General features: G+C 46.8%; 1 protein-coding gene and 1 long non-coding RNA gene across 3 annotated transcripts; both read right to left on the bottom strand.

Annotated features, from left to right (window-relative positions):
* Positions 1-5,986: 5,986 nt before the first annotated feature.
* LOC123362690 lies at positions 5,987-14,297 on the bottom strand. Of its 2 annotated transcripts, none has more exons than XR_006576518.1 (3): positions 14,111-14,297; positions 9,292-9,475; positions 5,987-6,162 (listed from the first exon to the last, which is right to left on the bottom strand). It is a non-coding gene; the product is annotated as an uncharacterized LOC123362690 (long non-coding RNA). The 2 variants fall into 2 exon arrangements; XR_006576519.1 differs by lacking the exon at positions 14,111-14,297 and adding an exon at positions 11,359-11,595.
* Positions 14,298-20,630: 6,333 nt separating this feature from the next.
* On the bottom strand, positions 20,631-22,972 carry LOC123365317 (golgin subfamily A member 3-like). Its single transcript, XM_045008054.1, has 2 exons — positions 20,970-22,972; positions 20,631-20,781 (listed from the first exon to the last, which is right to left on the bottom strand). Exons 1-2 carry the CDS (start codon positions 22,964-22,966, stop codon positions 20,631-20,633), a joined length of 2,148 nt encoding a protein of 715 aa, XP_044863989.1. The 5' UTR covers positions 22,967-22,972.
* Positions 22,973-23,244: the final 272 nt, after the last annotated feature.

Genomic DNA, 23,244 nt, shown 5'->3' with positions numbered 1-23,244 from the left:
CAGCTCGCGCCGGCTCTGGGCTCCCCCGCGCACGAGACACCACCCCGCCCCTGCTCCGTCGCGCGCCCCTCGGCTGGCTCGCTCGCTCGCACGCAGGCACGCTCGTCGCCCCGCCCCCTTCCCTGGCGTTCGGAGGCGCTTGGTCAAGCGCTTCCCCCCCACACACACACCCCGCGTTACAAATGGTGTCACGTGGGTGCCGGCGGAGCCAATGGGAGATGCCCGAAGGGCTGTGACGCTCTAACGGGGCTGAGGGGGTGAAGGAGGTGGGAGGTGACTGGAGAAGTTAGAAGGGACAAGGGGAGGGGTCACGGGGGGGAGGGACTGGGGGAGGGGTAAAAGATAGGAGGGGAAGGGGAGGGGCCAGGGGAAAGGGGGAGGGGCAAGAGGGGGAGGGGAGGAGAAGAGCTGTTGGGGGTAAGAGGAGATGGGGGGAGGCAAGAGGGGAAGGAAGGGGGAGGGGGAGGGGGAGGGGAGGAGATGAGGAGCAGAGAGGGGGGGTAAGAGCAGAGGAGGGGGGCAAAGAAGGAGTGGGGGGTGGGCTAGTATAACTGCAAGGTGGCCTCAACTTCCAATGGCTAGTTCTGCTGTTGCTAGGGTGACCAGATGTCCTGACTGTATAGGGACAGTCCTAATATTTGGGGCTTTTTCTTATATTGGCATCTGTTAACCGCCACCCCCGTCCCAATTTTTCACATCTGCTATCTGGTCACTCTAGCTGTTGCCGACAGTCACGATTTTTACACAAGTGTTGCCTATGCCCCCCTCCCCCCGTCCCGAGTTCAAGGAGCATTTCCTTTAGCTGTTAGCACTATAGGGCTGGTGATACAGACAATGAGTAGTCTTGATTCTCTGCACTATAGGACAATGGTGAACCCACGTCCTAACCTGCTAATTCAATGACTCTGGAGGAAGAAGCTAGTGAAAGCGTGAGAAATCCCAGATGGGGTTAAATGGCACAACACGCTGGAAAATGAAATGTAACTTGTACAGCGTAACGTCACACAAGTATTTCCCAAAATAGGCAGATATCTCTACAAATACACCAAGAACTTGGAACTTGCAGGATCCATTGAGGAAGATGGCTCAGGAGTCTCAACCAAGTTACTTGCCCAATGTGAAACAGCGGTTAAAAAAGCAACCACCATACTAAGGATCATTGAGCAAAGGTGCAGAAAAATAATATTGAAAGGAACTAAGTAATGTGTATGTGCACCACTACCCTCTACTGGAGGGGATCTCGACTGTCCAACTGTGTGTCATGGGCTCTACACAAAAAGCACCTGAAGGTTACTCTCACTTAGCTCAAGTGGAAAAGGCCTCATCCAAAGCCCACTGACTTCAGAAAGATTTGAGTTCTAGCCCTGTTAGCAGGTTCCATGCTGGCAGCCCATTGACAACCGTGAAGTCCTTGATAGTTGAGGATTTGTACACTGTTATAATGACCTGACATCAAACAATGATCTATCTTTCCTCTGGAGTACAGTGGTCAAGTCACTTTAAACTGAGCTGAAAGGTTCAGAGAAGTACAACAAAGATGATTAGAGGTATTTTCATACTGTGAGAGATTCCAAAACCTAGGATCAATTAGCATGGGAAGGAAAAGAATTAAAATATGAAGAAGAGTCACTTGAGTGATGTGTTTAAGATTCGAAAGGATGACGTAAAAACAGAAAAATCCTTTCCTGCTTATACCATCCCCATAATTCTACAATAATGAGCTACTTGAAATTAACAGCGGATTAATTTGGGACAAGCATATGGAAATATTTCTTCACACAGTGCATAGCCAATTTGCGGAATTGAGTGCTGTAGTGGGTACAAAGCCAAATGCTGTTGCTGAACTCAGTAGAAGACTGGGGAATTTCCTAAGCAATATAAATAATAAATTGAATATGGTGCAACTCACGGTAGCAAAACCAGATAAACTCTAGATGGAATGACATTACATCAGTGGTCACTGCCCCGGAGACGTGCGTGATTTAAAAGCTGCAAATACTTAGCTGTTCAGGGCAGGGGTCTTGTCTTGGGCTGTCAATATGTTACTTTATTATTATAAATCACCATGTGTATCTAGGGTGCGATATATATATCATAAAGTTGAAGGAATGAGAACAGAGCACTTGTCTTTAGCACGAGCTGCCTCTCTCAATTTATTTTTGATTGATAGGTTTTTTTATGGCACTCATTACTATAGCATCTGAGTGCCTCACAGACATTAAAGAAGTATTATGGTCTCCTTTTTACAGAGACGATATGAGGAACAGAGATGGATTAAGCACCTTGCCTAAAGTCACACAGAAAATCTGTAGTGAATCTATTAATAGACTCATAGAAAAGTAGGATTGTAAGGGACCTCAAGAGGTCATCTAGTCTACCCCCCCCCTCGCCCCCACGCTAAGGCCGGCAGGACCAAGTATACCTAGAGACCATCCTTGACAGATGTTTGTTCTGAAAAACCTCCAATGACACGGATTCCACAACCTCCCTTGAATGTCTATTTTAGTACTTAACTAACCTTATAGTTAGAAAGTTTTTTTCTATTATTTAATGTAAACAGATTAAACTAGTTCTCAGGAGTCCCAGAGATATGCTTTAATCTCAAGACCATCTTTCTTCTTTGGTGAAAGACACTGAAACTTTGTCTTCTAAAACAGAAATCCCTGAGCATACTTTTAACTTCTGAAAGCATTAATGAACTAAGCCTCACAAGACCTTGCTGGTATTGAGTTTTACAGATGAGGAAACTGAGGGTTTGTCCACACAGCAAATGAAGGTGTGATTGTAGTTGTGACGTTGCACTACGAGTTTGAATATGATGTAACTGGAATATGCTTCATGCAAAATGTCTCTTGTAAGGTATCATTACAAAGCTTATGATCTACTGAGTGTGTTCATCTTATTTGTTTGCATGTATTATTTCTGTGTCTAGAATTAGGGTAATAAGATATACACTTGTATTACTGATGTAAACATTAAATGGAAGCCATTAAGGGTGCTTCAGAATCAATCACCTGTAAATGGCTCTGTTTACTTGCAACCCTTCCTGGGTACTTGTGGGCTAGCCCTGGAAGAATGGAGGCTGGGGTCTCACAGGACATGTGAACATGTCACCTGATACTGGAATCCATCTTAAACCTGGTGCTTTTCCATTTAGAAGGAGGGGTGGGGACCCAGAGAGACAAAGGATTCCCGGCTTGGGCCAAAGCTATAAAAGGGGGTGGAGCAGGACAAGGAGAAGTCCCAGCCACCTCAGATGTCTTCTGGAACTAACAAGGACTGTACCAGGGGAAAGGATTGGGCCCAGACTAGGAAGGAGTCTAGTCTGTGAAAGAAGCTTATTGGAACATCTCTGAGGATGAGATATTACCTGTCATCAGTTTCTTCATGTATTAGGCTTAGACTTGCATGTTTTGTTTTATTTTGATTTGTGACTTACTTTGTTCTGTCTGTTATTACTTGAAACCACTTAAATACTAAATAAAATCATTTTTGTTTATCAATAAACCCAGAATAAGTGATTAATACCTGGGAGACCAAACAGCTGTGCATCTCTCTCTCTCTCAGTGTTATAGAGGGCGGATGGACAATTTATGAGTTTACCCTGTATAAGCTTTATGCAGAGTAAAATGGATTTATTTGGAGTCTGGATCCCATTGGGAACTGGGTGTCTGGGTGCTGGAATCAGGTAACCTGCAGAGCCATTTTCACTTAAAGCCTGTGGCGGGGTGCAGGGGTGTGGCCCGGACCCTGGGTCTGTGTTGCAGCAGGCTAGATGATAGATGCTAAGTGCCCTCCCCATTGTTTAGAGTTCCTACCTTGCCGAAGGCTCTCTGAACCTCATGGCCTCGGGCCAGAGCATGTGTAATTCCATTTCCTTTATTTTATGTGAGTTACTTGACTGACATATCGTGGCTACACAAGCATTACAGTTTTGCTGTTTGTGCCTTGCAGGTGACCTGCAAAGTAAAAACAGTAAAGATGAGTGTTCTTTTTTGCTTTGTTTATTATATGTCACTAAATCCTGAAAGGTTGGGGAGACTTGGTTTTTTTTTTTTTTTTTCCATATTGGAAGTTCAAACCTGGTGTACCCTGGAAGACCCTATCAATGATGGGAGAACTGGTAGGATTATGATAACAGGGGTACCACGCAAGTGAAACCAGATTAATTGAGAAAGGAAATGATTTTTATTCTGACTGTATAGAACCCTTTGGGGGGCTGTGATGGAGTTTACTCCCAGTTAGTGCACTTGTGATTGATTGATTGATTGATTGCCTTCTGCCCAGAGGGAGTGGAGTTAGGTAAGGATCATTAGGCCCCTGGCCCTTATAAGGAACCAGGGAGAACTGAGGAGACAGAGACAGAGAGAGAGAGAGCCTGCCTGCGACTGCAGAGGAGACAGGATTTTCCTGTGGACGGAAACCCACAGGAAGCAGGTCAGGCTCCTGTAGAGGTGACCCTGAGGTAGGGCCAGTAAAAGCACTTGAGTGGAGCCCAAGAGGGGTGGAAGACTTATTAGTTCAGCAGATAATGGAGGCTGTGTTAAAGACAGGCTATGGGAAGCACCACAAGGAGGCTTAGAGGTAGGAAGCAGCCCATGAAAATAGCACCGGCTTCCGCCATCTCTCATCACCCTGTGCTTAGTACTCAGGTCCAGGCCAGAACCTAGAGTAGACGGTGGGCCTGGGTTCCTGAGAAAGAGAATGCAAGTCAAACATAAGGAATAATGAGCCCAGGATGGGGCTGAAAACTGACCCCAAAGGCTTAGGTGAAGAATAGCCCAAACAAGTCCTCAGGCAAAACCAGACATGACAAGCCTAATATTTCCATGGTTTAAAAAAAAAAAGAAAGAAAGGAAAAAAACCTTTGAAAATACCTTTCAGGACTTCTTTATGCATCATACAAAGCCAATAAAGGGTATACTTCCATATTTTCTCCTTGGGCCTTTCCTTTCCTTTCACCTTTAAGATACACAGCAAACCTGCTAACTCCCTCCTACCTCCTCAAAGTGAGGACAAACTCTAAGTGAAATAGGAACGAGGCTGTGGGTGGAATGACTGTTGTTTTTATTAAATAGTAAGTAAATTGCTTTTGGTGTTCACAGGCTTGATTCTGCCAGTCTTACTCAGATAAAAGTTCTGTTGACTTACCTCTCTTTTGACATCACTGGATGCACAAGGATTGGCTGCTAAAACCATATACAAACATCAACTATTTCCTTTAAAAAAGAGAGAGAAGGAAACAGGAACAACAACAAAGGGAACAAAAACAAACACAAAGGAAAAAGCTTGCCAGCCCAGCCACTATAGTTGGTAAAATATTTTTGGCTAGATCGCACCACCGTTACACTAGTTTAACGCCATTACCTTCAATGGAACTGAGGGCAGAATTTAATTCTCAATGTACATTTATTATTTTGTTCTGTTTTTTCTTTGCCGCAAACCACTACATTGCGTTATTGTTGTAGCCATGTCAGTCCCAGGATGTTAGAGAGACAAGGTGGGTGGACTTTTATTGGACTCATTTCTGCTGGAGCAAGCTTTACCATACTTCCCCAGTAAGTGCTACAAACCTGACCTGGTTCTTTCTTCATGAAGGAGATGGTATTCGCTTTCCATGTTTCAGTGCTTCCCCACTGAGCGTGCAAATTAGTGCCAATTGTGGTGGTGCTTTGTGCAAGGTGAACGCTGTCTTTTTTGGACTGGACAGAGGCCCCAGATAAACCTGACACTGGTACAAAACCGACTTCGGTAACATCTTCAGGTCTCTTGACCAGACTGTGTAGGCCAACCATATTTCCCTATGTTGAATATGGGATACCTGGTAAAATTACTTGTATTCAAGTGAGTTCAATGGCAATCAGTTAGGACTATGAAGTACAAACATTCAAATTAACATCAAGTTGACTGAGTCCCCTATTAAAAAGAAATACTGCGTAGTTGGATTCTTTTTATTTACCTTCTTATCTTTAAGGCATTAGGGTTCACACGGGAGGGGTCGTATGCACCTCCCCCTCCCACAGATCTCCGCCAGGGTTCACACCAGAATGTGGCCAGCAGCAGACTTTCAGCGGGGAAGGGACGGGAACTATTTCCACCACAGGCGAGGAGGAGATGGATGACTTGGCCCGTGTCTTTGCAGAGCTCATCTCTTCTTCTCTCCTAGAGTGACCAGACAGCAAGTGTGAAAAATCGGGATGGGGTGGGAGGTAATAGGCGCCAATATAAGATAAAATCCCAAATATCAGGACTGTTCCTATAAAATCGGGACATCTGCTCACCCTACTCTCTCTGCCTCCCTCCCCTCCTGCCCCCGCCTCCCACGTGGCTGGAAGCAGGAAAGGCAGCTGAAAGGCAGCTAACACCTCCAGGCTGCTGCTGGCCACCGACATAACCCAGCAGCCTCCTGTTTCCCTGGCTACAGCATGGGCAGGAAGGAGTTAAGCCCTAAGGCTGCATTGTGTACCAAGGCCCAGGGAGGGATAGCTCAGTGGTTTGAGCATTGGCCTGCTAAGCCCAGGGTTGTGAGCTCAATCCTTGAAGAGGTCACTTAGGGATCTGGGGCAAAAATTGGTCTTGCTAGTGAAGGCAGGGAGGCTGGACTTGATGACCTTTCAAGGTCCCTTCCAGTTCTAGGAGATTGGTATATCTCCAATTATTACCTTTAACCTGACTGCAGGGGCTTCTGTGAACTCAGCCGGGGAGGTGGATCAGCAGGTGAGGGTGCCTAGGGGACAGAGAGTCCCGCAGTCACTGCCAGGACCCAGGGCAGGGGTGGGCTGTGAAGAGTGTGCTGAGCCCCTGCCCCAGGGGCTGCTGTGGAGCCTGCAGGTTCAGGGTATGAAAAGGCTGGAAATTGCTTCCCCCCGCCCCTCGCCCGCCACTCCAGAGCTTAGCTGAGGGGCAGAGAGGTGTCCCCATGCCAGCGCTGTGTGCGGGGCTATGGAACACGCAGGGCTCGGCTCCTCCTGACCAGTGGCCCAGGCTGGAGGGTCTTGGGCTTTCCTGGGATGCCAGCTCTGCCAGAGGCAGTGGGGGAAGGAAGGAGTCTGCCGGCCAGAGGCAGTGGGGGAAGGAAGGAGCCTGCCAGCCAGGCTGTTGGTGAGCTGAGTGATCCGACTTCTCCGCTAGGAGCAGGATGCGCCCCACCGGGGGGAGGAGAGGGGGGATATGGAGGAGCAGTGGGTTGGGGGTGGGGCAGGGCAAACAGGCAAAGCAGGGAGAGGTCAGTGAGAGGGGGATGATGTAAAGGGCCGATGGATGGGCAGCAGAGGCGACATGTAACCGGCCACCACCTGGCGCCTGCCTGCACTCACAAATCATCGCAGCTCGCAGAACGACGCAGCTAGTGCCAGCCAGAAATGGGATGGGGGAGCAGAGCCCTGCTGGCTGAGAGCCAGCACGCAGTGGGGGGCTGCACTGATGGACCAGCAGGGAGAGTGGCTGGCTCCACGCTCTGCATCTTTGCCTCACCACCAGCCTTGCACACCCACTCCCATCATCAGCCACTGGACACTCTCCCCCCAGCACTCACTGCTGGTGGGAGGGCAGCTGGCGAGCAGGGATCTGGCCAGCAGCAGGACCCACCAGTACTGATGTGGAGGAGACAGAAAACATGGGACAATTTGTCTGTTTTTAAGAAAAAGTCGGGACACTTGCAAGAGGGCTTAAATATGGGACTGTCCCTTTAAAAACAGTACATCTAGCTGCCCTAAATCTGGTCCATATCCCATAGCCACTCTAGACCTGCCAGACTTCTATCTAGTTTAGAAAACTCACATTAGTTTAGAGAAATGTTTCCACATTTGGGTCACTGCCTTAAGAGGATCAAGTGGGATCTACGCTAACTGTAATTTCCTGGATTTGGAGGGATTATTCAGCACAAATATTGACAATCTCCTTGCATTTCAGCATCATGTAATGTCCTTTTCAGCATAATGCACTGAAAAGCAATTTGGGATCATTGTAACCATGCTGAAATTACTAACCTTATAGGGCTCTATCCCTCTAGTCAATGGGACTACTCACATTCTTAAAGATAAGCACATGCCTAAATCCTTCAATGGATTGGGACTACAGTGTTCAGCACTGTGCTAGTTCATATCTATACACAGAAGCAGAGGCTCTTTCTGCAGTAGCTAAGTTTAGAGGGAGGGTTTTACACTCTTGAAAGGATTCTCACACACCTGCTTTGTCACAATTTCTGGTCCCTAATCTTTCCTCTTTTTTTTGATCCTTCCTTGCTCTACCATAATGATTTTCATTTCAGCAAAATTCAAGCTCTTTCACCTAGGATGCCGCCACACTGAATCAATGGAAATAATGATTCTATTTTGTGTCACAGCTGACAATACCTCTCACTGCTTCTGCAGAAAAGTGATGATGCATTTCTACTGTTAACTTACAAAAAGTTGCTACAAAAGCCACTTCTCCAGGACTGGAAAGAACAGAGATTGCTTCCTAATATCTTTTAGTATTACTGTCCCAGCACCGATGCCTCCTTCTCACCTTCCAATTACAGACCAGATTCTCTCCTGAGCTCCACATACTATTAGAGAACCAAGACAGACACTCTGCTTTTAGTACTTTCCTTTAGGCTGTCATTAGAGTCAGGTGACATTTTTGTGACCAGGCAGTAGGTTTAACTACAAATCCCAAACTTAAGTCTAATTCATTGAGGTTTGTGAACCTTTAGAGAACCTTCCCTGAGTTCCAAGTGATCCTGCATTTCCATTTTGGTCAATTGTGGGGTCAAAGAGCTAAGGAGACTACAATTTATGGTTGCAGGTGGAAACTAGATACAGCTTGGCAGTTTCTCATAGTCTTGAAGATGTAAGGGGGAAAATGGTGGTTTCAGCAGGGTTTCACTTTAGATTTGAGGGTTGTTCAAACCCAGAAACTAAAATGAGCCTCAGGGGGTAAAAAGTTAGACCCCCATAAGAACTGAAACAAAAAAGACTCCTTTGGATCTAAACTGCTAAACACCACACAGAGCTGGTCAACACCACTAGTGTCCTTCTCACAACCAGCTAGAGACTTCAGTCTTGCACTACGGGTTTCACATCAGTGTCTGAGGTTTCACCATTTTGTTTCACATCAGTGTCCTGGTTAATAAGCAATACCACTGATGAAGCACCAGTTATTGTAGCATCTTTTCCTACATTGCCTCACCTGCAATCTGAACAGTATGAAAAAGTCTATTGATAGAAATGAGCAGGTATCAGTTTAGGTTGTGCAGCTCCTGAAATGGACACTAATGGGTAGAAGATAACAACTGCACAATTGATTCACTTGGTTCCTCCAGAATTACAAAAAGTAAATGATTGTTTTTAATTGTCTTTCTCAGCACAGAGGTCCACCCAGCAACAAACCCACTTGGTCTCATGGAGATGTTGGATTTCTTGAACTTGCAGAAAAGTCTTCAATAGCGTCTGCAACACTGAGTGGCTGGGGATGCTCTTTCTTTCTGAGTGAGCTGGAGAGAAAACAAGACCAACAAAAACTCAGATTCAGATTTTTTCTGTATTAGTATTTCCTTCTCACAAAAGGTAAAAACTGCAGCCTGTGCTTTTAAAGAGTCAAAGGATATATAGGATCAATGTCTGAAATTCACTTAAAGACTGACTAACTGGACTGCATTCTGCACACAAATGAAACTGAAATTCACTCCCGTGTGGTACCACTTTTCTTCTTCCCATGCACATCAACACCATGGTTGTATGCTTCACTTATTACCCAAGTATTGTTACCCAGGGGCAAATTCAGGCCATCAGGAACTGGGAGCCCTGAACAGAGACTGCATCCAGATCTGGAAAGTTATACATGCATGTGGCCCTGGGAGAGAAGTACTGTATAAAGGTCCAACTACACAACATCAGACGACCTGGTTCCATTGCAGCGGTCCTCTAACCCAGTTAAAGTTCAATCCCATTTTGCCATGTAAACAGGCCAGTCCAAGGCTTTAGCATTGTCTGAGAAAATGATTAAATTCCTGCACGTACCACGGTGTGGAATGGTGGCTTAACCAGGTCAGGAAAGGGCCATATTGTAACTGGGTCCACCAACATGGCTGAAGTTGTAGTGTAAACAGACCCTGTGGGTGTAAGATGTGCAAGGAAGAAAGGAGAGCAGCAGAATACAGACCCTGGACTTCAGAAAAGCAGACTTTGACTCCCTCAGGGAACTAATGGGCAGGATCCCCTGGGAGAATAACATGAGGGCGAAAGGAATCCAGGAGAGCTGGCTGTATTTTAAAGAATCCTTATTGAGGTTGCAGGAACAAACCATCCCAAAGTGCAGAAAGAATAGCAAATATGGCAGGCGGCCAGCTTGGCTTAACAGTGAAATCTTCAGTGAGCTTAAACTCAAAAAGAAAGCTTACAAGAAGTGGAAATTTGGACAGATGACTAGGGAGGAGTATAAAAATATTGCTCAGGCATGCAGGAGTGAAATCAGGAAGGCCAAATCGCACTTGGAGTTGCAGCTAGCAAGGGATGTTAAGAGTAACAAGAAGGGTTTCTACAGGTATGTTAGCAACAAGAAGAAAGTCAAGGAAAGTGTGGGGCCCTTACAGAATGGGGGAGGCAACCTAGTGACCGAGGATGTGGAAAAAGCTAATGCACTCAATGCTTTTTTTGCCTGTCTTCACAGACAAGGTCAGTGCCCCTTAGTCCATCTGCACCCCCTTCCGGGGGTCGGTGATCAGCAGTCCTACACCTCAGCCACTATGTCCAACCACCCTCTGAGTCTAATCCCTCTTGTCAGGGATCTGGCGTAGTACAATGGCCACTCCCTACGGCCAATGGCTGGGTATACTGCAAGGGGTGAAGGGGGGGACCCAGGCCCACCCTCTACTCTGGGTCTTGGCCCAGGGACCCTCTGGCAGCAGCCTCACTGTCCTCCTTCTCCCCTCTCTTCTGTCTGCTTCCCTGGGCCGCTTCCCCTATGGCCCCTTGCACCCGCTAGGCCCTTCCCTTCAGGGCCTGCAGCCTGGCGGCTATGGGCTCAAGCTCTCTAGCCTCCCCGAGCCCTGGCCAGCACTGCGCTGTCCACGGTGCTAGTCTCCACCCTTGGAGACTGACCTTCTCCTCTTAAAGGCCTGGGACAGACTGACTGTGCCTCTCCTGGGCAGCCTTCTTATAGGGCTGAGCCTGGCCCTGATTGGCTGTCTCCAAACTGGGCCCTGATTGGCTCACAATAAGCCCTTCTTTAATTGGCTCCCTGTCTGAGCAGGTGCCCTGGCCTGCTGTAGCCCACACTCTCAGGGAGTGGGGCAGTTTGCCCCACTACAGGGTGAATCCCAGAACCCCAAACACTAAACACAATGAGGTACCCAGGACTAAACAAGAAGGACTATACCATATCTTGCAGACACTGAACAGGAACAGGAACACAGACGGGAACCAGGATCTCAGGGATAGGTGCCAGGAACAGGAAAACAACAGGAACTGGACCTCAGGAACTTCAGTGACAGGTAAGTAAATCTTCAGTATGGTGTCTTCTGTCTCCTATTCTTTATCTTGTCATCCTGCATGCTGAATTTGAATGCTAGCTCACATGATGATGGAACAGGTGAGTGGAGGCAAGTTAAGGAAACCTTGGTAGATGTTATTGGTTCACCTCAAATCCTAACCTCTCAGGGGTCTAGCTAATAGCAGGACTGGTACACGGTGGGAGGGCATCTATGCCTCACTGGGATGACCTGCTTTCACAGCATCCAGAGACACAGAGAGCCCCTCAGAGGGTGACAGTCCCTTATATGTGTTCTCTGTTGCTAGTCAGATTCTACTGCCATGAGACACTACCTTTCCCACCTTTTCCTTGCTTTACCGCCAAACTCAAAAAGAGTGCCAAAAGTTGAAGGAGAAGGGATGCTAAGATGGAGGACAGGTTGTCCTTTTACCAATCCAAAATGGCGACTATGTACACTTAATAAATCAAACCTTTTCTACCCAACAAGTCAACAGTGTGCCCTTGTTGCCAAGAAGGCTAATGGCATATTGGGCTGCATTAGTAGGAGCATTGCCAGCTGATTGAGAGAAGTGATTATTCCCCTCTATTCAGCACTGGTTAGGCCACATCTGGAGTATTGTATCCAGTTTTGGGCCCCCCACTAGGATGTGGACAAATTGGAGAGAGTCCATTGGAGGGCAATGAAAATGATTAGAGTGCTGGGGCACATGACTTATGAGGAGAGGCTGAGGTAGCTGGGCTTATTTAATCTGAAAAAGAGAAGAGTGAGGGGAGATTTGATAGCAGCCTTCAAGTACCTGAAGGGGGGTTCCAAAGAAGATGGAGCTCAGCTGTTCTCCGTGGTGGCAGATGACAGAACAAGGAGTAATGGTCTCAAGTTGCAGTGGGGGAGGTCTAGGTTGGATATTAGGAAACACTATTTCACTAGGAGGGTGGTGAAGCACTGGAATGGGTTACCTAGGGAGGTGGTGAATCTCCATCCATAAGAGGTTTTTAAGGCCCGACTTGACAAAGCCCTGGCTGGGATGATTTAGTTGGGGTTCGTTCTGCTTTGAGCAGGCGGTTGGACTATATGACCTCCTGAAGTTTCTTCCAGCCCTAATCTTCTATGATTCTATAAAAAGTAGAAAAAATCATATGACCTTCTTTATCCATCATAAATCAGCAAAAAGAGGGCACAACTCATTTTTCCTCTTCAGGTTATCATAAAAAGAGATGAATGTTTGAAGCCCAGATAGAAGGGTTGTAACCATATGTGGATGGGAGGTCTGATGACAGTAGTACTATCTCCTTCCTAATGACAAGGGCTGTTAGGTCCATAATTTGGTGAACTGAATTTAGAGAGAGAGAGTCTGCATGAGCATGTCTCCCTTTAGTGGTTGATCCCAGTGGCATATGTGTGTTTTCATGTTTCCTTCTAGGAGCGGGTCCCGCTGAGTATGCAGCCTACTCTTGTCTCCATGCTGAAGGAGTTCTTTGATAGTTCAAGTGGTGGGCTTGCCATTTTGGCGTTGAAGGTCACAGGCTTGATTCCCATGGATGACTGTTGGGTCTGTAGCATGTGATTCGCGTTGCTATAGCCACTAGACCACCTCTGCTCCTGCCGAGTGAGCGGGAAGAGGGGCAGAGCAACAAAAGGGAAATATGAATAGATTTCCTCTACAAGCCTACTAAAAAGAAATGGGGAGGGGGCTATAGAAAGAGAGAGCTGTGTTTCCATGGTAACTGCCAATGGTTTATTTAAGAAAGACAACGTGCGGGGGGGGGGGGGGAAAGGCAAAGTCAAGTGGGAATGAAGATCATTGCAAAACCCCATGAACATACGGATGCCCGTATATTTATAGTGAAGTTCCATGTAAGAACAACTATCTGCTACAAATGGTGTGCTTAAAATATTCATACCACTCTACCTATTTATGAATACAGCCTTGGAATGTTATTTTTAAATATTCATTTCTGGTAAGGGACTAAGGAAGAAATGAGGCAATGCACTATAACCAATGTCAGGATGATGAAATGATCCTGAGTGGAGCAACAGATTCTATCTGCCCTGTCAGAACACAAACAAACATTGGTTTAGCTCGAGTCCTTAGTCATATGGACTTCAAAAAGAAGCAGCTGAGGACATTCCACTGGAGTGAGTGGGGGAGTGACGGTCCATTGGGAGACATGCAGCTCTATTGGCCTTATTGCGTCTACATTGCACGGACCACATTCAGCCTTGGCACAAGTGGGTGCAGCCCTTATTGATCTAAGTGATTTTAGTTGCATTAGGATCGGGGAATTGGGAGATTTTGCAGCTGAGAGGCCATCAAGATGTGAGAGCCAATGTCAGGACTTCTCAACCACTGATACAAATCAGCATGATTGGGAGTCAGACTTTTGTCACTGTTTGCTCTAGGCTCCTACTCCCTTCCTCAATGCTAAGCCTCTGTTCTGAATCTTAATCAGCAATCATTTCCTGCTTTCCATTCGACTGTGCACACCCTCCTCCACCACACTAACTCCAGACCAAAAGCTCAGCCATGAGAGCAGCCCAATCTTAATAAGGTGCAGAATGAAGTCATTAGTCTAGTAGTAGACAAATTATTTTTTCCAGTATATAAAGGCATAGGGTAATGGACATAGGAGAGTTTACCTTCCTCTGTGCCTGTGAACTCAGATAATCTGCTGGCGTCAGGTGGGGATAATAAACTGTTGTGGCTAGAATGTATACGTCACCACTGCCTTCCACTGGATGTAACATATGAACATGTTGCAATCCGGGGGCTGCAGCCCCCGGATCTAAGATCTAACACCACTACAGTCAACTGAAATTCCCCTTTAGCTCATTTGTGTCCCAGTTCCCTCAGCCTCTCCTCATAAGTCATGTGCTCCAGCCCCCTAATCATTTTTGTTGCCCTCCACTGGACTCTTTCCAATTTTTCCACATCCTAGTTGTAGTGTGGGGCCTAAAACTGGATACAGTACTCCAGATGAGGCCTCACCAATGTCGAATAGACGGGAATTATCACGTCCCTCGATCTGTTGGCAATGCTCCTGCTTATAGAGCCCAAAATGCTGTTAGCCTTCTTGGCAACAAAGGCAAACCGTTGACTCATATCCAGCTTCTTGTCCACTATAACCCCTAGGTCCTTTTCTGCAGAACTGCTTCCTAGCCATTCGGTCCCTAGTCTGCAGCAGTTCATGGGAATCTTCCATCCTAAGGGCAGGACTCTGCACTTGTCTTTGTTGAACCTCATCAGGTTTCTTTTGGGCCCGAATCCTCTAATTTGTCTAGGTCCCTCTGTAACCTATCCCTACCCTCCAGCGTATCTACCACTCCTCCCAGCTTATGTCATCTCCAAACTTGCTGAGGGTGAAATCCACACCATCTTCCAGATCATTAATGGGCAGTGGGTGGAGCCCCCCTTTGGGGAGGCTAGCCTCTGACTCCACCCCTTCTGCCCACGCTCCCCTCCATCCCCGGCACCTGGAGCCCTGAGACTCCCTGTGCCTGAAGCCACAAGCTCCCCGCCGGAGAAGCCCTGAGTGCCCCCACCCCTGTGGACAGAGAATCCCCAGGCTGGCTGAAGCCCCAAGACCTGCCCCCCTCCCCACCTGCCCAGAGAAGTCCCGACGGGGTTGGCTGAAGCCTGGAGCACCCCCTCCTCGTCCAGAGGAGCTCCGGCCGGCTGAAGCCACGAGCCCCCAACCTGCTTGGAGGAGCCCTGGGCCAGCCGCAGCCCTGCCCCTCCTCCCTCCCCTCCCCAGACCCAAGCCACCCTGATATGTTTTTCTTTATTATTTGGACTTCTATTATGTCAAAGCATTTTAAAATTTACTTCAGAATTGCTATATAGACAACCACTTTTACCAAAAAAGCAAACGAAACAATAATAAAAAAGACAAAAACGTGCAAAGCACATTATTGGTGTTTCTATTCTGTTAGGTCCAGTAAGGAATAGAGATAACTGTGCATACTTTTTATTATTGAGTCTGCAACCCCCCACCCCCCAACCTTACATAAATAAATTACAATGATTTGGATGTATATATGTGCATATTACTTTATTAACTTTAGGAAAAATAAATAATTTTAGGAAAAAGTGTCAGTGCGGCCACCAGCAAGAGTTGGTGGCTGCACTCTGAGGCCACCAAAACATTTGTTGGGAGAACCCCTGGTATCAATTCTCTGCGAGTGCTTAGCGGGAGTCCCTGGACCCCATTCCTACCCTTCTTCTTTTACTAAATTTCTGTCCGGGGTTGACATGCAATATGTCCTGTGATGGTCTGGCAGATGTGACGGGTATACATACCTGACTCAGATGGCTGAAGAATTGTGGCCTCTTCATCATCATAATACAGAAGAAGAAAGTGTTTTTACATCTGGTTCATTTGAAAGTGCTTACAGCCCCACCAGCATCCACCACAGAAAACATATGAGTCTGGACTGTGCACAGAGGGCTGGTGCAACCATTTAGGCGATTTAGGCGGTCGCCTAGGGCGCTAGGATTTGGGGGGCACCATTTTCTTCGGCAGCAACCGTGATGGCTGGATCTTCGGCCGCCCCGGTCGCCGCCGGCATTTAGGCGGAGGGAGCTGGGGCAGGGGAATGAGGGGAGGGCTGCCTGCAGCAAGTAAGGGGGGAAGGCCATGCAGGGGAACTCCCCGCCCCAGCTCACCCGTGCCCCGCCTCCTCCCCGAGCTCACCGTGGCTGCTTCACTTCTCCCGCCTCCCAGGCTTGCGGCGCCTAAGCGGAGAGGGGGAGCTGCCACGGGGGTGTGTGTGTGTGTGTGCCTCAGGGCAGGGGCGCGAGGGGGAGGGAAGGGCGCAAGGTGGAAGTTTCGCCTAGGGTGCAAAACATCCTTGCACCGGCCCTGTGTGCACACCAGTGGCTCTCAACCTTTCCAGACGACTGTACCCCTTCCAGGAGTCCGATTTGTCTTGCGTACCCCCACGTTACACCTCACCTAAAAACTACTTGCTTACAAAACCAGACATGAGAATACAAAAGTATCACAGCACAAAATTACTGAAAACTTGCTGACTTTCTCATTTTTACCCTATAATTCTAAAATAAATCAATTGGAATATAAATATTGAACTTACATTTCAGCGTATAGTATATAGAGCAGTATAAACAAGTCATTGTCTGTGAAATTTTAGTTTGTACTGACTTCACTGGTGCTTTTTATGTAGCCTGTTGTAAAACAAGGCAAATATCTAGATGAGTTGATGTCCCCTGAAGACCTCTGCGTAACCCCAAGAGTACACATACCCCTGGTTGAGAGCCACTGGTGTGCACAACTATTACTCCATCAGACAATGCTATCAGGGGGTTGTCTATGCAGAGCAAGCATCTCTACGCAACACAGACAGTGCCCATTTTCTGTGGGTTTCTTAGGCCTTGTTTACATTACCCAGTGGATTGATGGGCAGCAATCGATCCAGTGGGGGTCGATTTATTGCATCTAGTGAAAACGCAATAAATCAACCGCTGAGCGCTCTTCCGTCGACTCCGGTACTCCACCGGCGCGAGAGGTGCAGGCAGAGTCGACGGGGGAGTGTCAGCCGTCGACTTGAGACTGCGGTAAGTAGGTCTAAGTACGTCGACTTCAGCTATGTTATTCATGTAGATGAAGTTGCGTAACTTAGATCGATCCCCCCACAGTATAGACCAGGCCTCAGTCTCCACCACATCTCTACCCTGAGCAACAAGTTGGGGTTTTAGCCATCTTGTTAGATGGCTACGTCCATCGGGGTGTTAAAAATTAAGCTCCAGTCACATGTATCATGTGGTAGCATCTAGGATCCTCACTCACAGACTGGGATCCATTGTGCTAGGTGCTGTATAACCACAGAAGAAAAAGACAGTCTCTGCCCCGAAGAGATTACCATCTACATGTTGTTCTGACAGGCTGCATTCAGAGAACTGTAGACACAGCTATGCCAGTCAGATCCTATGTTCCAGCTTTCAAGATGGGCTACAGCAGATTGCATTCTCCCTCTCGTGGGAATATGTTCTTCTGGACCCATGGGGAGCACAGCGCAGGAACCATGGCATTTAGAGATGGGGAAGGACCTAGCAGGACACCTAGGCCATCCTTGGCAAGTGCAGGGAGGTTCCTTTTGGTAGATTTGCTGGTGCTAGATCACAGCGTGTTACAGGCAAAATGCATGATGGTGCATACAAACATTTCTCTAAACGCTGAATGGAAACAAATGAGGCCTCGGGAGATGCTAAGCAAGATGAAATGGGTGCAGAGATAGGCACACTCAGGTCTCATAGCAGAGATATGTTGGAAGTTAATTGCACAGAGCCCGTAAAGATGCTAGAAGCTGTTCAGTTTATCTCTTGTGGAATCTGAAGCTGTGCTGTTCCTACCGCAGGAAACGGCTGCCTCAGAGGGGTTAAAAAAACAGCCGTTACTCTCCTGATCACACGATAGGTCTGTACTAGTTATGGCAGCTGTTTGGAACTGTGATACTGTCACCTAGTTACAAAGAGTCATTTGCACAATCTGATGCTAGCAAGGTCTTGGGGTTGAGGCATTGGTCAGTGAAGATCTGAGTTCAATTCTGTCCCCAATGTGCTGTGTGGTCTTGGGTATTTCAGGTCATCCCTCAGTTCCCCATCCAGGGAGACAGTGGTATTTTTCTCTTTCTCCTTCTCTGCACGAGTATTTGAGCTGTATGCTCTTTGGGGCAGGGTGATCTCTTACTACTTGTTTGTACAGAACCTAGCACAACGGGGCCCTGGTCTCAGTTAAGGCCTCTACGTGCTACCACAATACAAATAAATAATAATAGTTCTGCATATGAAAGGGTCAAATACAGCCTCGTATTGCCCTTTGTGAGGGCTCTATTTGGACATACGCGATGCTGCAACATACCTTTTGCTGCCCACTGAGGAGCTCTGTTGGCATACGTGGCTGCATCAATTCAGGAACAAACTTCAAAGGCTTTGAAAACGCTGGCAGCTCTGGACACCGCTGATGACTCTGAACGTCGCCCTGAGTTTTGCACTCAGTTGTTTTTGGTCAGGTCTTTTATATCCTATAACCTTTCCCCTCCTCTCTGCAGGGGATGAGGAAAATCTCAGTAATGGTGTCACCAAGTTACCAGCTACCCCAAATCTGCTGTCTGCACGTAGCTAAGAGCAGACTGAGTCCATTGGGGGTAAGGACTGTGACTTAACCCTGGTCTGCACTTAAAATATAGATCGCTCCAGCTACGTCCATCGGGGTGTTAAAAATTAAGCTGACCTAACCCCTGGTGTAGACACAGCTAGGTCTAGGGAAGAATTCTTCCTTCGAATTCTGCCAGCACTTGGGGAGGTGGATTACCTACATCAACGCAGGAAACATCTATGCACTTCAACGTGCCCTTATTGTGTATCCGTCCGGTGCCTAGCTCAATGTGGCTCTGCTCCTGATTGCATGCTCCCACCATAGAGAAGTTAAATAGCAACAACAAGAGTAGACAGCTTTGGTAATACACATTGCAGTCCAAACTCAACCCTGGTGTAAATGAAGGAAATGGTTTAGAATTAACTAATGCTAGGGATAATTTTAACAGAATATCTCTCAGCAGATAAAGGCCGGAGTGTTAATTTGGACCAACGGATCAAATCACAGAATCCCTTAGAGTAATGTGCCCAGATCCTCAGCTGGTGTAAACTGATTTCAAAACAGCAATGTGGATTTACACCAGTTCAGATCCCGAATATTTATTACACACATGGTTGAAAGATATTAGGGAGAAAATGAGAACAATTACAGATATAAAGCTAGTAAATGGGAAGGCTATTGTTTCCTCTAGATTTGTCCACCGTGGGCATCTAAACATTGAAACTTAAAGATTTACAGCAGCCATTCCTGCCCATAAATCCTCCTAAGTGTGCTCCTAGAGATCAGAAATTAGGGCTCGGGATCTGAGCAGCTGGCCCTATGGGCATCCTGCAAGAGACACGAAAGGGCTAAAATAACGGAACAAGTAAAGACACACATCGTGGCCAACTCTCCTGATTTAATCACAAGTCTTGTGGTATTTGGAGTTTTTTCTTAAAGCCCCAGCACCTGGAGTGGTGTGAATATGAAAGGATCTCATTTTGTCTAAAGTAAGTTTTTCTAGCCTCTGCAATTGCAGAGAAAAGCTGGAAAATATGAACTCTACAGCCTTGCAGAGCAGAGGGCAAACGAGACCCCACTTTTATTATTCTGAACAATCCCTTACGTTTTTAAACCCATCGTATCATTTTGGGGTGTTGCATCGCATGAGAGCAGGAGCAAAGTTCAACATTCAATGTGATCCCAAGCAGAGAGAGACAGCGTGTGTGCGTATGCATATATGTTTATTCATTCCCAGCATGCTCTTATATACCACATGGTAAGCAGTCACAATTACTAACTAATTAATCAAACCCACACAGCCACAGCTGTAACCCATAGGGTAATTATCATCCTACACACCTGTCTGACTTATCATCCTATTTACAATTAGCTGGCCAATGAGAATGAGCCCAAGGCCAGCCCTTCACACACAGTTCCCAGCCCAGAAGCCTAAACAATCTCAGCATCTCACATTCTATTCCCACATCTCCCCCCTTTATTCACAATCAAAAGAAGAGAAAACAAGATAAAAACATTCGTTACAAGTATTTCAATCATCATGTGATCGGGGGCAGGCACCAAGTCCTACTCGGAGCCCACATCTCCCCCCTTTATTCACAATCAAAAGAAGAGAAAAAGGGGAAACAAGATAAAAACATTCGCCAAACATTTCCAACTTATAACAACATAACACCACAATCTATCACAAGCCAAAATTAAAACTTTATACCTGTTTTCAAAAGTTACTCTATTTTGTAGATACGATCCTTAACATATAACCCCAAAACATCGAACAAACAAAAACAAGACACAACAGACAAATGATGTAAATTCTGCAGGATTCCCCCCTCTCTGATCCCTCAGATGTCAGGCGATCAAACTGACACTGAGGGTGGGGGGAGGTCCTAGACACATCGAACCACATAACAACACAACAACAATTCTGGCCAGAAAACAGACAACACGAAACATAACAAAAACACAAGACATAAATCTTAACTCTAAATAACAAACACAAAATTTCTTTCAGGCACAGCAAAAATCATTTCAAACAAGTAACTCATTCACGGAGGATCAAACAGGAAAAGTCCTGACAGAGCTAACAAACAGTTCTCCTCCGGGGGCTCTGGTTCCGCGGCGCCTGGGCGCGTCTCATAAGGCTCTCCGGAAGACGCAGCCAAGGCCAAACCCACTTCGCCGGTATCCACCTGGGACCTGCATCAGTGGCAACACACGCATAACCCCTGCCCCACGTTAGCAAGTCAACTGGTCCTTTCCATATTTGCTGCTGGTAATCAAACCATTTGACCGAGGGTCGGGAGGCCGCACCCTGCTCTTCCCCAGTCATCCCGTTGACATGTTTAATCGCGGGGGGCACCTGGCTGTTTTTACCAAGATGTAACCAATTAAGCACGTAAAGAGCTTTCAGCAACCGAGCGGCAGGCGTCTTATCCAAGGCGTCTGCCCGCTCACTGCAAATCCCCCCTTTCTGTCTTAAGAGGAGCGCCTTCAGAGAGGCGTGAGCACGTTCAATAATAGCTTGTAGTTTGTCTGCTTCAGCCTGAAGGGCTTGGACAAGCAGTTCTTTGGCTTGTAGCTCTTTCTTAATTTCACTCAGCTCAAGAACAGCAGCTTTATAATGATGACGGTCATGCGCTGCACCCACCCTGGCTGCCGCAACCTGCTCTCCAAGGTTATTAACTTTTGACTTTTCTCTTTCTAAGGCAATCTGTAAGGCTTGAATAAGTTGCCTCATTTGCTGATCCTCCTCCTCTTTACGCTTTAGGACTGCTTGAACCCGGAAATTCAGCTGCACCAGGTCTGCCTCTCTCTCTGCTAGTACTGTTTCGGCTGCTAGTACTGTTTCGGGGATGTTGCTGTGCTCTCGCAAAGCAGTGTTAGACTGACCAAGACCAGTGAGCTTCCCCCGTTCATGTTCCAGTCCGAGGGCCAACTTCTTGTTTATTTCTTCTAAACGTTTTATCTTCCTCCTGAAACCTCTAGATTCCTGAAGCTCATCCTCAAGTTCAATCACTTTTTCCCTGTACTCCTCAAGCTCCTGGCTGGTGAGTGAAATTACTTCTTGCAGCTCTTTCTCCAACATCATCTTACTGTGGCTAACAGCCTGCAGCTCTATCTCCAAGGCTTGAATCCTTTCATGGGAAGCCTGGTTATTTCCTCCATCAGCGATTTGTGCTTTTAGTTTGCTCAGCTCCAATTCAGTATGTTTTGCCTTCATTTCTTTCTGTGCACTGGTCAGATCTAACCCCAGACGCTTCATTTTTTGTTTCTGTTCAGTGATGGCCTTTTTGGCTTCCTCTTGCATTTGTTCTACCTGTAGTTTTAATACCTCATTCATCTCAGCAAGAGATGTCATTTGTTCTTTATCAATCTGCAAAGACTGTAGCTGTATCTCCATGTCATCCCGTTCTTTTTGCACTGACTGGAGGTGGCTTTCTAACTCCACCATCTGCTGGTGAACCTGGGATACTTCCTTCTGAAATCTTGAGCGTTCAACATCAATGGACTGCTTTTCACCTTGAAGTTTCAGTAGCTCCCGTTTTAATTCTTTCGCTTCCAAATCCAGCCGCTTCTTTGTAGATTTCAATTCACTAATCAGCTGGTCCTGTGAACTTGCATCTCTTCGATAAGCTTCCACCATTACCTTTTGCTGTAGGAACTGCTCCTTTACTTTTTGGGTCTGTTTCTTCAGGCTGGCACTTTCCTGTTGCAGATTTTCCACCTGGCTCAATTGTGCCAAGATTTCTGATGCTGCCTCAGTACTTTCACCTAAGAAGTTTGCTCCTTCATCAAGTTCTTCTTTGCTTGCTTTTGCTGCCTGCAGAGCTACTTCTAGGACAATCTTCTCATTCTGCAAATATTGGATCGTGTCATCCTTGGAAATAACATCACCCTGGAATTCCTCTAACCTGGCCACCAGCTCATCATATTGAGTCTGTAGGTCATTTAGGGACTGCTCTTTGGTGTGCAATGATTCTTGGGTTAAGGTGAGCTGCTTCATGAGCACTAGATGCTCTTGCTGTAAAGATTCAAACTGCAGATCTCGCTGATGCAGAATCAATTTAACCTGTTCCAGTTCTTGTTCCAGTGTTACTGCAAAATCAGCCATTTTCTGCAGTTGTTCTCTCTCATCCTCAAACTCCTCCAGTCTTCTCTGCGCGGTGAGCCATACTGGACTCAGGGAGAAAGCCTCCTCATCGCCCTGAGCCACCGATTTCCAAAGCTCACAGCCCAGCCGCTCCCAAACAGTTTTAACGGAAAGTCCCCTTCTTCGTCCCCACCGCAACAGGCGGGATAACGCATCAGAGGGGAACTTTTCTCCCCGCCGCTCCGTGATGCGTGTCACCGTCTTCTCCTCTGTTGACGCAGCGGTTCCCATATTAGCTGCTCACCTCTGAGTTCGGGTGTGCCTCCCTTTTCAGACGCCCTGCAGCTTGCCGCTCAACACTGAGCTCAGGTGCGCCCCCCCCCCCTTTTTTTTTTTATGGCAACATGAGTGTTTTTTTTTATTATTCTTTGTTTTTATATCAACGGGTTATTTCTTAGACCTCAAAGTCATTTTACAAACACAAGGTAAAATCTGCTCCATGCAACATGCTTCACTTTTGTTTCCAAGTGTAGAATCGCACGTCAGAAAATATTGCTCCCTTATAAACT

This window comes from Mauremys mutica, chromosome 2, assembly GCF_020497125.1.
Source record: "Mauremys mutica isolate MM-2020 ecotype Southern chromosome 2, ASM2049712v1, whole genome shotgun sequence".
NCBI classification, from domain to species: domain Eukaryota; kingdom Metazoa; phylum Chordata; order Testudines; family Geoemydidae; genus Mauremys; species Mauremys mutica.
Note: the sequence above shows the minus strand (reverse complement) of the source record. Positions and strands in the feature narration are given on the sequence as shown.